The sequence below is a fragment of the Chenopodium album genome, chromosome 4, assembly GCF_948465745.1.
Source record: "Chenopodium album chromosome 4, dcCheAlbu1.1, whole genome shotgun sequence".
NCBI lineage: Eukaryota > Viridiplantae > Streptophyta > Magnoliopsida > Caryophyllales > Amaranthaceae > Chenopodium > Chenopodium album.
In genome coordinates, this window is record NC_137837.1 from 9,761,770 (window position 1) to 9,778,521 (window position 16,752).

Sequence of the window (16,752 nt, forward strand, 5' to 3'; positions counted from 1 at the left end):
GCCTGCAAACTTCTAAAGCAACCAGCCCGCAAACCACCAACGCATTGCTACTGCTACTCCTTCGCAAACCCGCCACCCAGGCCACACTCTCCCCGCAACAAACACAAAACGAATCCTCCACAACAGTGAGTCGCCACCCACCATAGACCAACAACCGCCGGCGGACTTCACTAGAGCAGCCGATTTCGACGCCTACAAATCAGCCCCAAAATCGAATATTAAACCCCTCACAGCTGCCATTACTAAGGGAAAGGGACAATTTCGATGGGTTGGCTGGGTAGAGGAGGTGGTTTCGGTAGGTGGGCTGGGTAGGGGAGATGGTTTCGGTGGTGGGTGTGCCGGAGAGAAGGTGGCTGTTGGTTTTTTTTTTTTTTAAAAAAAAATTTAATGATTTTTTTTAATTATTATTTTTTTAGATATATTTTAGACTAATTGAGTGGTGACACGTGTGCAAATAGTTCCAAATCACCTATGGTAACTTGTTTAGCCGGTTTCAAGTCACTTGGGACTATTGGGAGCGGATAGGGTATAAAGGTCGGATTATTAAAAAATAATCGAAAGGTGGGATTATTTTAGGCGGATGAGGCAAAGGTGGGATTATTCTGAGCAATTTTTCCTTGCAAAAAACCCTAAAAACCCTATGGTTACTCTCAAGCGTAAATGAGGTATATATATAGCGTTAATTAACCACTAAGGCCCTGTTCTCTTCACCTTAAAAAAATAATATTAAGTAAAAACAATTTCAGTTCAGTAAAAATAAGTTCAGTTCAGTAAAAATAATTTCAGTTTAGTAAAAATAAGTTCAGTTCAGCAAAATTCAGTTTTATTAAAGAAGAATTATAATTAAAAATCAGTAAAAATAATTTCAGTTCAGCAAAAATAATTTCAGTTCAGTAAAATTAATTTAAGTTCAGTAAAAATAATTTAAGTTCAGCAAAAATAATTTCAGTTCAGTAAAAAATAATTTCAATTCAGCAAAATTAAGGTGAAGAGAACGGGGCCTAAGTGTAATGCAGTATCTTCTTCTACGAGGTGTAACAAAGACCCATAATTAAACAAAATTAAAAAAACGTAAGATTATTTTTCTTAAACCAAATACATACATAAGATTATACACATTATATTAGAAGTATAATTAACTAATTAGTAGATGATGAAAAATTATATCATTCATGAAATTGCAGTGTTTCCACTCGATCTAGATGATGATGGCCTTCCTCTCCCACCCTTCTTCCTCACCATAATTCTGCAATTGCCTGGCGACTCTTTAGGAAAATTTTGGCCTGCTACTGCAAATTTGACCTAAACGTGTTATACAAGTAGTACTGCTGTATTTTTCTTTTTTTACACATACTTAGCCCTTTTATTTTCTAAATAAATTCTATTAGCCTACTTCCCTTTTTTATTTTTATTTTTATGAGGTGCTCCATTAAATTTGACACACATGTAGTCATGTAGACATATATATATATATATATATATATATATATATATATATATATATATATATATATATATATATATTAATAATAGTTTAAATTATCAATGACTATAAATTACAACCATTAAATTTTAATAATCTATTAAATTATTAATTGAGACAGTTTCAACAAATGCCGCAATTTTTTTAAAATTATGAATAATTCACAAACATTGGTTAAAGTAAGTTAAGTAACTGCAAAAAGTCCCAATAAAGCACTTGAAAAAAATGGAAGGATTACTTGACCAATGTTATAGGGTTACTCGCTCAATATTATAACTTAAAAGATTATTTGGCCAATGTCATATATGTTACTTTGTCGGTATTATGAGGGCCATTCTGTTCTTTCGTAAGCGGTCACACAACATGGTCAGCCGCACTATGCTACTAATATAAATTATAACTAGTTTCCATCTCGTGCAATGCACTAGTAGAAATGATTAAATAACAAGTATACAAACTGGTTTTTATAAATATCAGTCAAAAGTTATATCTTTATTCAAAACAAACAAACAAAAAAAAAAACAGCCAATTTCAAAAGTCATTATAAACAGCCAAATATTCCAGGCCAGTTGGTCAAACAAGCCAAGTGAACCAGCCAACCGCCACCAGCCATTTGCCAAACAAGGCCCTAGAGTCGGATTTTGTAATATTTAAAACCTAAATTAATCGAAAATTTTATTATTTCACCTTAAATTTTTTTTTTCACTTCACTTTTTAACTTTTCACCTAATTCACTTTTTTGTAAAGATATTATTTTCAATTGTATTACCATAAAGGATTTAAGATACAAAGTATTAAATGATTTGTGGCCTTTTTATTCAGAATATTTTTTGTAAAAATGGAAACTAAAAATCTAACTTGTGCCCGGTCTTCTCTTAAAAACCCAACATTCCATTAATCTCATAAAAATCCAACCTTTATACCCAACCTTCTCCAACAGATCCATTTGACCTTTAACTGGTTAAACAAGTTTTTTTTTTTTTTTTTTTTTTTTTTATTTAATTATCTCACTTCCCCTTCTCACTCTTCCTCTTTCTCTCTCCTCTCTCCTCAAAAGTTTTAATACAGTATGCCACCACCTCCGCCGCCTCCACCATCGCCGCCTCCACCTCAGCCAGAACTTACCCCTCCCTTACTCTCATTCTCCCTCACAGGCTTCCCAATTCTCACTACCAAATCAGACCCTCTCTCCTAAAAAACTGAAACAGAGCAGCGATCACCTCCGCCGCCACCACCTCTGCCACTCCTTACCCAACCCTACCCAACCCTAAACTGAAACCTCTCCCACTCCTACCTAGGTTTGAGATTTGTGGTTTGCGATTTGTTAGGTGCAGTTTGCGATTGGTGGCGATGTGAGGCAATAATGGTTGTGGAGGTTGCCTTTGGGTTGGTGGATTGTTGCGTGAGGTAAATGTTGGTTTGGAGTCGGTGGTTGTGGTTTCCAATTGATGGTTGATGATCGATTGGTGGTGCGGGTTAAGGTTTGGAATTGTTGCGGTGGTCGGTTGTTAATTGGTGTGGGTTGGAGCAGGTGCTGCGGCAACAGTATAACTGGTGGCTTGTTTGGGATTTTGAGCTACTAATATTGGCTGGCCGTGATCAGGGCTGGGAGGTTTGCGAGGCTGCTGAAATGGAGGGTGGAAATGGAGATATATGGGCGGTGGTGCGAGCTGGATTCGCTGATTGGTGGCTATGGAGGTTTCCTTTGGGTTGGTGGATTGTTGTTGGTGTCGCTGGGTTCCGGTGGGCGGTGGAGATGGGGTGGCCAGGGAAGGAGGGTGGGGTTGGCTGGTCTGATTTTTTATAATTATTTTTGTTTTTAAATAATTAAAAAATAATAGTTGACCAATTAATGGCTGACACGTGGTACATAACTTACAAAAATCGATCATCAATAGGTAATGGATTTGTTGGTTTGTTGGAGGAGATGGGGTATTAAGGTTGGATTTATATCATTATATGAGATTAATGAAAGGTTGGATTTTTATGAGAAAACTGCTCAAAGGTTGGATTTTTCTTTTCCATATTCCCAATATTTTTCTATTTTAATTAGATTTTATGTGGCTTTTATTTAAGCAATTTGCAACCCGAAAATACCTAATACCTAAATTAGCAAGTACCGAAGTTTTGGACAAATTGCAACCCAAAAATAATGGTTACTTGAAATAAATTCCTAAACGGTAACCGAACCCAAATTTGCACACCTCTCGATGAAGTCAATAACCTTGTTTTGGTATTGAGTGTCTTGGGCCTAAGTGTAAGGGTTTTAAGAGCATCTCCAATGGGAGTACTCTACTTCCATACTTTTTCCCTCTCTCTCCCATTCTCCTTTTGACACATCATCTACTTTTTCCTATACCCCACTTTCCACTATCATAATACTCTTCATCTTCCTCCTCCTCCATAATTTCCCACAACAAGAGGATCCTCTTGTCATACTCTTTTATTCTCTATCTCTTTAATATATATATATATATATATATATATATATATATATATATATATATATATATATATATATATATATATATATATATATATATATATATATATTTGTCACTACATTATTGTACCTATTATTATATATATCACTACATTATTGTACCTATTATTATATATATCACTACATTATTGTACCTATTATTATTTAGTATTAAATTAATTTTGTTTAAATTTTAATTATAGTAAAAATATTTGTTAGTAAAACGTAAACATATAGTTAACTTTCTAAGATAATAAAATAGTAAATATTTGTAAAATAGTATAATCAAATAGTACGCTTAATTTGCATTAATAATAACATTCATTAATAGCTGAAATAATAACAAACCAACATGAAACTAAAAACAACAATAACTAGAAAATAACGACATTAAATTAAAATTAACATAAAAATAAAAATAATGATAACAATACCAATCTCCTTTTCTTACACACATTGTTTAAGTTTAATTTGGTCCTTGAAACTTTCTCCAAACATGTTCAACCAAATCGTTTTTCAACGACACATGTATTTGTTTGTTGTGAAGCTCTTCCCTTTTGCCCATAAATCTGCTTAAATCTCGATCCATGTACTCGTATCTTCCGCGACTAACAAGGATGGGCCCGCGATTAGCGTTTTCACTTGATGAACTAGCTAGTGTCTCGGGTTGTTCTTCCGCAAAATCAATACACGGATCTTGATAATTTCGATACATATGACGTTCATCTTCTACAATCATGTTGTGCATTATAATACATGCCATCATAATTTTCCATAATAATTCAGGGTGCCATGCCAAAGCAGGATATCTTATTATTGCAAATCGAGCTTGAAGTACTCCAAATGCCCGCTCCACATCCTTTCTAGCACTTTCTTGTTTCATAGTAAAAAGTTTATGTTTAGCAGTCTGGGGAGCAGTTATGGCATCAATGAAACCAGCCCATTTCGGATAGATACCATCCGTTAGATAGTAACCCATATTGTACGTTTTTCCATTTACGTTGTATTGAACTTCTGGAGCTCGTCCAGTTAGTAAGTCATCAAATACCGGTGATCGCTGCAAGACATTGATATCATTATTTGACCCAGGTGTCCCGAAAAATGCATGCCAAATCCATGTATCCCAAGAAGCAACGGCTTCTAAGATTACAGTTGCCTCTCGAGATCTTCCTTGATACATGCCTCTCCACCCTGCTGGACAATTTTTCCATTGCCAATGCATACAATCAATGCTCCCAAGCATGCCAGGAAAACCACGACTTTCTCCTTCACAAAGGAGACGATACACATCATCAGAATTTGGCTTCCTCAAGTAAACTGCAGAAAAGCTAGTAATAATTCCGTCAACAAAATGAGTAAGACACTCTCTTGCCGTACTTGCACCCAACTTGAGGTACTCATCAACATGATCAGCCGAGGTGCCATATGCTAACATTCTTATTGCCGCGGTGCACTTCTGCAAGTTTGAAGCACCAAGTTTCCCAGTGGCATCTGCATTTTGCTTAAAGAAATCGTCAACTTCGGTTAAAGTATTCACAATGCGCATAAAAACTGGCTTTCGCATGCGAAATCTTTGTCGAAATTTTACATCATTATAGAGTGGCGTGGTACTAAAGTAATCATCTACCAAACGTTTGTGAGCCCCTTCACGATCTCTTGGCACATAGTCCCTCGATCTTGGTCGTGAACTCTCAGTTGTGGGTTGTTGAACAGCAGAGGTAACCACTTCTCTTATTACATCCTCCACCTCTTGTATACGTTCACTCTCCTGAATGAAATCCATCAACATCCAATCATATATTTCATCACTAGAACTTGATGAACCTGAACCAAAGTCAAAGTTCATTTTTTTTTTGTGAAACTTTGAGTGTTTTTACAATTTGTGCAAAAAACAATGATATTTTCACAGAAGGAGAGTAAATATATATATGGAGTATAATGTGAAGTGAACTTATATTGTGAAGTAAACTTATAATTTATCAAGTGAACATAAAATCACGGATAAGATATTGTTGGATATAGAAGATAAGAAAGTAAAAGTTAATGGTTGAGAATTACTAGATATCTTCTGAAGATAAGAGTGAAGATATCTTATCCAAATATGTTGGATTTCAATTATATGAAACAATAAGACTAGTACAAGTAACGTTAGGTACATCATCATGATATGTCAGCAATTATATGATAGGACATGACATATTGTAATGGTAAAGCTTACAAGATTTTTTTTTATTTTGTTTTTAATTAATATAAAAATTAATATATTTCACATAAATTAATTAGAGCAATATATTACAAAGAATCTTAATTTGAACTAAACAACATTATATAAATTAACTAAATATATATTACAATAACAACAATGGAATATATTACAATACAATATCATTTAAACAATAAAATTGTAACAATTAGGATATAATTATTCAACTTTTTATAACTAACACTAAATAAATCTACCCCTAAACTCATTTTTCAACTTCCGATACAATTCTTCATCATCGCTATCACGATTAGGATTTGTCGCTAGTATGCTGAAAATTCTAATTTTTGCCTCCTCCTCCTTTTGTCGTTTTCTATCTTCACTTCGCTCTTTGATTAAAGAATACATCCTTTCTCCTTGTTCATGTCTCTTAAGGTTAGACTCATCAAGAGTAGAGGTCAAACTATCAATGTTGACAAAAGAAGAAGTAGCCTTCTCCTTACCTTTATTTTTCATCTTCTTAACCCCATAAGGTCGATTTTCTTCACTATCACCTATTAAATACTCGGACTCTGATCTTTTACTTCCTCGACTATCAGAAGGTAGTAGCATAGTTCCGGCACCCCATTTCTTTTTTTTCCTCATAATTTGCCAACAATGTGTCAACACAAAATGTTTACCATATTGTTTGTGAAAACTCTCGTGAGCATGCATTTCAATATCTTCCTCCGATTCTCCACTTTGTGGTGGGTTACGTCGGATTAATGAGTAACATCCAACCCATTTTCCAACCAATTCATTAATATGATTCCACCTAACTTGCAAAGCTTTCTTGGTCCTTTTACTAATTTTCCAATCGGGATTTTCTTCTCTTGATTTGTTGTAGAGAGCTTCAATGTTATCCCACAAATTAACTTTTGTTTGATAAGTACTCTCTCCGACATCTCCTCCGGCATTAATATACCCGGATACTAGCGCTTCATCGTCCTTTATGGACCACCCCTTTGATCATACAATAATATTCAAACTAATTAAAACAATACAATACATAAAGTAATAATAAAACTAGTTAGCCATAATAATATTAATTGATTATATGCACTATATAATGTAATAATATATCTCTTAAAATAAATCTTAGATCATCTAATCTTTACAAGAATGCTACACTACTGTAAGTTTTGCTAAAGATTCTTTTTATTATTATCATTTACAAAAATTCTTTTTATTATTATCATTTACAAAAATTTATGTGTACAAGTGAGAATAGTATATTGTTTGATGGGTTGTAATTAAATTATCTATAATAATGTTCGTTATTGCTAATAATAATTTTAAAAAAACAATCATACCTTAGGTTATTGCTAATAATAATTTTTAAAAAACAATCATACCTTAGGTTATTGCTAATAATAATTTTTAAAAAACTATCACACCTTAGGTTATTGCTAATAATATTTTTAAAAACTATCATACCTTAGGTTGTTGCAACTCATTCGTTTGTTGCGACACTTTTGCTTGTGACGTCTTCTTTGCTTGCTTTTGCGTTTTTTTATTGTTAACGATGACATTTGGTTCTTCGGGAAACAATTCGACGGCAACATCTTCAATTTCTTCAAGGTGGCGTGCCGTCCTAATTTCGGAAGTTGGAGTTGCATTGCTACTAGCATCTCCTCCCGGAGAACATTCCATTTGTTGAAAATGTTGAGACATTGGAAAAACAAAATTTGGATTTTGTGAAGTGTTATTTGGATTATTAAGGTTAGATTGAGTAGTAAATAATTGTACCATAGCTTGAAATTGAGGATTATTAAGAAGATTAGGATCAAATTGGAAATTATTTGGTGTATTTTGTGAGTTTGCACTATTATTATCCATATGGGATTTTCTTAGTTGAGAATAATTAAAGGAAAAAAGTTAATTAGTTGTGAGAAATATGGAATATGTAGGAATAGATGAATGAAAGTTAATTAGTTGTGACAAATATATAATGTAAAATTTTTTTACCGTTACAAACTTACAACAACATATAAAAATTACTACAAATTCTTCTTGTTTGAAATCCCCTAGAAACTAGCCGTTTCAAATTTTTTTTTTTTTTTTTTTTATTTTAAAATATATATATGTATATTTTGATAAAGTTCCGTTTGCATTGTTGACTGGGTAGAGTATTGCAATGTTGTTTATTTTTTTTAAAGTACTGCATTATTGTTGTTGTACTACAAATTAGAAAAAAAAAAAGAAGAAAAGAAGTGGGCCAACAATGTACAAGTGTCAAACATTAATAGGATAGTTGGGGGGTCCACTATACAAGAGTATCATGGGAGTACTACTCCATATTTGGAGTATGCTTCCAAATACTCCTATATGGAGTACTTTGGGTAAATTTACCACAATGGGAGTATCCTCCCAAATTGGAGAAATATGGGGGTAGAGTACTCCCATTGTAAGTGCTCTAAGCTAAGATCTAAACTAAGTTAGGTTTTATTTGGCTTGTTTGGCTTGTTTTGTCAATGTATACATGATTACATCATACCGTGGGCTTGATATTGTATATCATATTAAATTTTATCAATTAACATATACTAAAAGCGAATCTAAAATGACATTTGTCACAATGTCATTAAAAAATTTCCCGCCCAATTTTACTTTCTATTTTTATGCAGATTATATATTGAAAGAAATCATTTTGTAATAATTTAAAATATCTTTCTTCCAATTAAAATTCTTAACAATAATAATTCTCCATATAAACCTAACTGATATATTTTTACATATATGTAGTTTTTTATATTAGGTATTATTTTTATAAAAATAATGAGGTGAGTATTATTAAACAATATTGCTATACATTATTTTAGTTTTCGATAATACTATTAACTTTTTTTCATCCAATTTTTTACTTTTGCAATAATGTTTAATTCAATTAAAAATAAAATCATTTTGTTAAGACATATATAATACACACTTTATTTTCTACTCTTAAAAGTTGTACTAATAATAACGTAGAACGTGCAGATACTATATAACCTTAGATTTTTTTTTAAAAAAATAAAAATAAATAAAAAAAATAAAGCCTCTTTTTTTCTAAGTGTCACTAGCTAATCTAAGACATTGATATAGTTAGGTATAAAAGTTAAAGTTATATTTATTTTTGAATTAATATTATGAGTATAATTTATTTTATAAAAATATACAATAACCTTTTTCTAAAAGTTAAAGTTGCATTGCACGGGACTTAAACTAGTTTTTACTATAATTGAATTTATTTTGTCTAAAACAAGTTAAAGTACTCACTTTGTCCACAATTATATGCAACTAAAGGTATTATTTGTGACATAAAATATTCCTTTATTGCACATAATTGTGTGCGGAAGAAATAAATGAAATACATTGTGGCGGTAAAGCCGAGAAGGGTTAGTTTGATGAAAGTTTGGGGCAAAAAGAGAGGTTTGAAACCTTGATTAATCTAACATCTAATAAGAGTGATTGGTCATGGGAGGATTAGTAAACTTGTTTCTGAAACGCTAATTTTGAATATGCTAGTTATAGAGGTTTGTAATTTTGTTTATGTAATAATTTTAAGGAAATTTTGTCTAAAACTACCCTAAAGATAGGGTCATTTGTGAATAACTACCTATTTTTTTCTATTTGTTTAGAACTACCCAAAAGTTACAAAACGTTTGGATAACACTACCTATTAACGTTTTCCGTAAAAAAAAATATTAATTGGACCCACTTTTTCACTTTTCCCAATTAATTAACTCCTCTAATTACTTTTCTCTCCTCCCTAATTAACTTCCCTTAAACCCTAGAAATCAAAACCCTCAAATTTAGACATCCTACCAATTACAATGGCCAATTAGGCATCCTACCAATTACAATGGCCAAATAGTAATTAAAATGCAATTGAATTCAATCTCAAAGTCAAAATAATCAAAACCTACAACTCAATTGAACCCCTAAACCTTAAAAATCAAAACCCCCAATTTTTTTGAACCCATAAACCCTAATCCGAATCACTAATTTACACCCTAGTTATGTTAATTGCGCTCAATTAAAACTTATAAACAAATACAATAAACAATGAATTAAAAGGTAAGTGTGAAACACTACATGAATAATTGAGAATTTGTATTCTATTGATTGAGTATATGCTCTTGGATTTTATGAGTGAGAATTGAGGGAAGTTAATTAGGGTGGAGAGAGAAGGTAATTAGGGCATTTAGGGGAGTTAATTAAGCGGGAAAAGTGAAAAATTAGGACTAATTACGTCTTAATTGGACGAAAAGCGTTAAAGGGTAGTGCTACCCAAACGTTTTGTAACTTTCGGGTAGTTCTAAACAAATAGAAAAAAAAAGGGTAGTTGTTCACAAATGACCCTATCTTTAGGGTAGTTTTAGACAAAATTTCATAATTTTAAAGTACTACTTTCGTTACACATTAGTTGCAACTTGATATTATTTGTGAGACATAAAATATTCCAAGTCGTAACTAATATATAATGGAGGTAGTAATGTTTTTACCATTTTAGTGATTAACATCAAGAACACTATCAATGTAGTCATTTGTTGAATTCAAACATTAGATAAAGTAGAAGCATATCAAATTCAAATGATTTTGTTTTAATTTTACAAAATCTGAAAGAAGAAAATTTTAAACTTATTCTTCAAATGTAACCTAGGTAACCACCAAGCTTCTTCAAATGTTGTGTAACAATAAGTTTTCATTAAATTTAATTTGTACTCAATATAAACTAGATACTACATTTATGCCTAATCTAAAATGTATGCCTTCAGATTTTTCATGCTAACTAAAACAATTATAGACATGTGTGAAGATCACAGACACAACTATTTTGTGTTACAGAAATACACAGATCAGCAGAGCACCAAATTTACCATCTATGTTCATCAAACAAAGCTCGAACAGGCCAGGTTAAGGCGCTACTAGGCGTTGTGATTGTTCCCCACTCTACGACGCTTTTTAAACTGTTTTGGACTTGCCACAGAATCACAGGAAATTGGACTGCGTTTATTATTCTGATTTTTCGAGGCAACCTTCCTAAATTTTCTCTTCTTGTACACTTGTTTAATGCGCGATAAAAGGGAATCAGGTGGAAATTTCAACTCAAGCTTAAAAGTGGCAATGCAGCTAGTAACATCTCTAAGAATGGCTAATTCCATGTTTTCAGCTTCATACTGTAAAAAAAATTAAAGGCTAAAATTATAAGATTATTTTCCATGAAAACCTGAAATACCAAACAAAATACGAGTAACAAATATATATAGCTAGATCCTGAACAAGCCAAAACTTGAACATACCTTAACCAAAAAAAAAAAAAAAAAAAAAAAAGGGGGGGGGGGGGGGGGGGGCAAGTTTTCACATACTAATTCAAATCATCAACTATGTTATGTTAAGTTCCGAAACAATATACAGTAGCAAAGAAAAAGAAATGCAGGACACACAGAGACCTGAGAATATCATTTCCGACTAATTCTGCAAGAAAGTGATGTCAGAAACAAAAGTTACTAATATACTAAACTAAATGAGCTTCTAATAGAATACAAGTCAGATATACATGTTTGGTGCATGTCCCAGGCCCTTAATCAAGCAACTATTATGACAGTAACAAAATAGCAATGAAAAAAATTAACAAATGAAACATAAAGATGAATTCTAATTGTCCTCTTATGCGTAGTATGTTCTTTTAAGCATATGATATATACATATATAGCGTAATAATAATGACTTAGTCTCATCACATATTGCATAATATTTATATAAAATCGTGCTAAAAATTTACCTCAAATCTAAAAGCTCCCTGTTTCCGTTTCTGATTCACTCTTTTACGAGACAGGTCCAAGTAACATTCCAGTAGAGGCACTGGGGAATATAGATGTTACAGCTTAAAAACACAGATGCACTTGACTGCTGTAAGCAACTTATTTCTTTCAATATAAGAATGGATTAATCCTGTTCAATTTGAAACGGAAAAAACACCAAATGAGCACCATAGATGTACAAATTAATGATAAGAGAAAGGGTAGCCAAGCCAAACCGGATATTAAAAAAATGTACATTAAACTCGTAATCCTATATGAATTTTATAGCCAAATAATGAAAGGAACATTCGTAACTCATAATCCTACATGAAATTAACAGCCAAAGAATGAAAGGAGGAACTTTTTTAAAAAAACAACTTTGTATTAAGCCAAGCAGTACTATTAAGTAGGCTGTAATATTCTCTGTAAATTTTCAAAAGAGTGATTCAGTTGAATCAAAAAACAAAGTGCTGTAAATGTTCAAATGCCTGCCTATTTCAGGATGAACAAATTCTACAACTCAAATAGGATATGGACAAGCAACAATATACATCTCACAATGATTCCTCTAGAACATCTACACTTATACCTCTGCTTTACAAATGGATCGAGACCAAGGCCGACCTTCCTTAGTTTAAAAAAGAGAGAGACATGCATGTTTTCATGAGACTTAGCTGCAGCTAGATTGTACTACAAAAAAAATTCAAAATGACAGAACTACAGCTTTAAGGAGGCCTTCTCTGGAGAGAAGCTATCACTGAAATTTTATAGACCGACTTTTCGATATCCTACCCTATATTTCTGATATACAAACATAGTATTCTTTTTCCATGCTTTCTAATGTCTTCATTCATCACATAATTAACCAACTTAAGACACGAAAAATGCTACACATAAAGACAGCACATAGTAAACATAGATCAAAGTATGCTGCCTTGGCAGAATTACAGGTGTTTACAAATATTTTATTGTAAAACCATACATGAAACTCCGGTATGATTCAAGAACAAACTCGATATGTGAATTCATCGAATATTAATAATCTCATAAAAGCTTACTGCAAAAATATACACCTGCAACTATATTAGTACTTCATATTATATAGAGGTTCTCACAATTAAGTTAAGTTTTCATTGAGAGCAATAGGAATGTTTCGTTCACTAAACTGAGTACATTTTTTTTTTTTTTTTTTTTTTTAAGGAGATACTAAACTGAGTACATGAGTTGTATAATTATCAACAAAGTTTATGTCACCTAGATTAGCTTAAATGTGATACCAAGAATCAAATCCTGTGTATACTATTTCACTTCAAAAACAGAATTCCCAATTAAGCAAATTACAAATAGTCAATTTAGCACATTAGCATAGATATAATGAAGATACATACCTGGAATCTTATCCGAAAGCCCCAATGCACTGCATAAAACCGCTTGCTGCTCATGCCGATAAACCTTAGGTCCACCATACAATGAACCAAACATGGATAAAAGATCATCTGCATCAAAACAATCTGCTAACTTGAACGCAGCTACAAACTGCAAAAACCCGAAATTATCTGTTGGTGTTCTGCCCTTGGCGGCCTTAAGAGTAATAGCTAAATCCCTTGCTTCCTCTTTGACATTATCCATAATTGGAGGAGATAGGTTCATTAACTGCTCTGACAGCAAAATGCAACTATCTTTATAAATTGTGGTCGTATCCTTATCTGAGAAATTTCGATGAAACAGTCGAGTGATTCCAAAAACAAGCTTTCCGGGATCAGGAGAACATCTAAGAGCATCCAATATCTCCTGAGGTGATACACCATTCGCTTTCATATGATCCATTGAATAAAATTTCGCAAATAATGGATCACTATAGTATGAATGAGTTCGATGGCTAACAATATTTGATAAGGAGGTATCTTTTGAACATGTTACTTCTTGTTGGTTTTCTGAATCAGGTAATTCCTGCCTCACGTTTGTCAAACTGCTACTTTCTAAACAAATCAAACAAGAAAGTTCAGTATTTATTGAAGGTCCTATAAATAGAAATCGATACTCTAATAGCAACAAAGAAGTGAAACTACGAAATTTTGTAGCTATCAGCTGTCTTAGTTTAGACTAAATCGTGCTTACATTTCCTCTGTTCTTTTTTTTTTTTTTTACAGGACATTTCCTCTGTTCTTCATGTTCCTATTTTCACAATTGTAAATTTATGAAAAGTTGCTATACTATAAATATAATTTTAGACCGCTCTAAGCCTTTAACAAGATCCAACATTCTTAATTATATTTATAATTCACAAATGCTAGTCAAAGTAAAGTTTGTAAATACGAGAATTGTTTAAGAAAAACGAACAAAGTAATGTAGTAAATAGTAAAGCTAGATTGCTCACCACTATGCTTCTCTTCGAACTCTTGTGCTTGACAATCAGAAAGTACGCGATGCTCATCTGGTTGCTCTTCCAATAACCCGTCTAATTGATCATCGAGCTTATTCTCTTTCGCGTCTAGTACCTTGTTGGACTCATTAATTTGAGTATCATCCCTTACTATGACTCCTTTAGCCTGCATTGCAAGCAATTGCTCCTCAATTTCCTTTTCCTTCAACTCCGCCAGTCTTAACCGCTCATCCATTTGCTTTCGTTCCAACTCCATAGCTTTTGCATCCTCCAACATTTCCTTCTCTTTCGCCTCTAACAATCCACTTCGCTCATCAATCTCCTTCTCTTTCAACTCCATTGCTTTAACACCCTCTAACATTTCCTTCTCCTTCGCCTCTAACACTTGATAACGCTCATCAATATCCTTCTCTTTTAACCCTAACATCTTCTCTTTTGACATCAACAAACTACTTTTCTCATTATTTTCCTTTTCCTTACACTCGAGTGCAAAGTACATTTCATCCAATTCCTTCTCCTTCACATCCAACACCTCCCCTCGCTCACTCATCACCTTCGCCCTCAAATCCATCTCTTCAACATTGTCCTTAACAACCCTCTCCCTCTCCTCGACCGCCTTCAGCATTTCCTTAACCCGCTCGAAACCCTCAACATTCCGCTTCTTCCCCAACTCCAATGACTCCCTCCACTCTTTCACCTCTTTTTCTCTCAACCCTACAAACTCACTTCTCTCACTCAACACCTTCTCATCAGAGTCCAACTTCTTCTGCCTCAATTCAAACTCCTTTAGTAAATTCTGTAACCTGTTCTTTAACACATCACATTCTCTTTCTTTCGCCTCGACTTCCTTGACTCGCTTCTCGAGGGAGTTGTGGATTTTAGTAAAAGAACCCTGGAGTGTCTGCCATTGCTCGCATAGTGAAATCATCGAAAAGGAACGAATCTTGAAATCGGTGAAAGTTTCGCCGAGTTTGTGCATTACTAGACGTGATGCCTTGAGGTCGTTTGAAGTTTGATCGAAAATTGTCATGGTTGATCAATCTTTTGGAAAAGGGATAAACCCTAGAATTCTGTGTAGAGTAACAGAACAAGTGTAGCGGTTATGTTTAAAAAGAGGAATGAAAACAGCGATAGTTTTTTATAATTTGGTGATCGTGCGATCGTGCTGTTTAAAGTGATTATCATGAACAAAATACTAATTTCTTAACTTTCTTTTTTAGAAATTTTGTGTAGAACTACCCTAAAAATAGAGATAGGGTCATTTGTGAACAACTATCCATTTTTTATTTTTTTATTTTTTTAGAATTACCCACAAGTTTGAAAACGTTTGGGTAGCACTACCCATTAATATTTTCCGTCCAATTAAGACGTTTTCAGAGCCCACTTTTTTCACTTTTGCCACCCAATTGACTCTCTCAATTTGTATAAAGGTTTTAATTTACCTTAATTAACCTAATTAGGATTTTAATTAGAATTCATTTTAGGGTTCATGAGTTAAGTATTATTTGAGGACTTTGATTTCTAAGGTTTGGGGGTTTAATTGAATTGGGGTTTTTTGCTTATTTTAGCATCAATTGGATATTGTATTTGAAAAAGGTGAAAAATTAGGCCAAAATAACGTTTTAATTGGACAAAAAACGTAAGTGGGTAGTGCTACCCAAACTTTTCCAAACTTGCGGGTAGTTCTAAGCAAATAAAAAAAAAATGGGTAGTTCACAAATGACCTTATCTTTAGGGTAGTTCTATACAAAATTTCCTTCTTTTTTCTTCTTTATTAATTGTAATATTTACATTTATATTTTTATTTTACATAGGGTAAAGTATGATTATCAATATCTGTAAAAAAAAAAAAAAAAAAAAAAAAAAAATATCAATAGGCTTGGACCTTCTTTCAAAAAAAAAAAAAAATCAATAGTCTTGGACCATAAGATGAGAGAAATTAAATATTTAAATAATAAAAATAAATTAAAAAATATTTAAATTTTTTTTTTGAGGGAAATTTTTTTTTTTAATATTTTTTAAAAAAATTAAATAAAATATTCAAGAAGGGTTGTATTAATTTAAATAAAATAATTTTTAACAAAAAAAAAAAAACGGTATATATAATTTTTTATTTTTTAAAAAATATTATAACCTGTGCATTCTCAGTTTTCATCTATTCTCGGTTAGATGTAGCTACGCGAACTAAAGAAAAATTAAGGTGTCGTTTGGTTGCTATGGGAATTTACTTTCCATAGGAATTTGTATTTCATGGGAATTAATTTCCTACATCAAATTCATGGGAATTGCTTAAAATTGTTTGGTTGACATGAAGGAAGTTGCAAATCATGGGAATTTTGACTTACCTAGGGGGGGTTGGGTAATCAACTTCCCATG

The 16,752-nt window shown here is 32.6% G+C and overlaps 1 protein-coding gene across 1 annotated transcript; it reads right to left on the bottom strand.

Annotated features, from left to right (window-relative positions):
- Positions 1 to 6,374: 6,374 nt before the first annotated feature.
- Positions 6,375 to 8,079, bottom strand: LOC145626636 (uncharacterized). Its single transcript, XM_081679102.1, has 2 exons — positions 7,645 to 8,079; positions 6,375 to 7,170 (listed from the first exon to the last, which is right to left on the bottom strand). The coding sequence occupies exons 1-2, from the start codon at positions 8,044 to 8,046 to the stop codon at positions 6,412 to 6,414; spliced, it is 1,161 nt and encodes a 386-aa protein (XP_081535228.1). The 5' UTR covers positions 8,047 to 8,079; the 3' UTR covers positions 6,375 to 6,411.
- Positions 8,080 to 16,752: the final 8,673 nt, after the last annotated feature.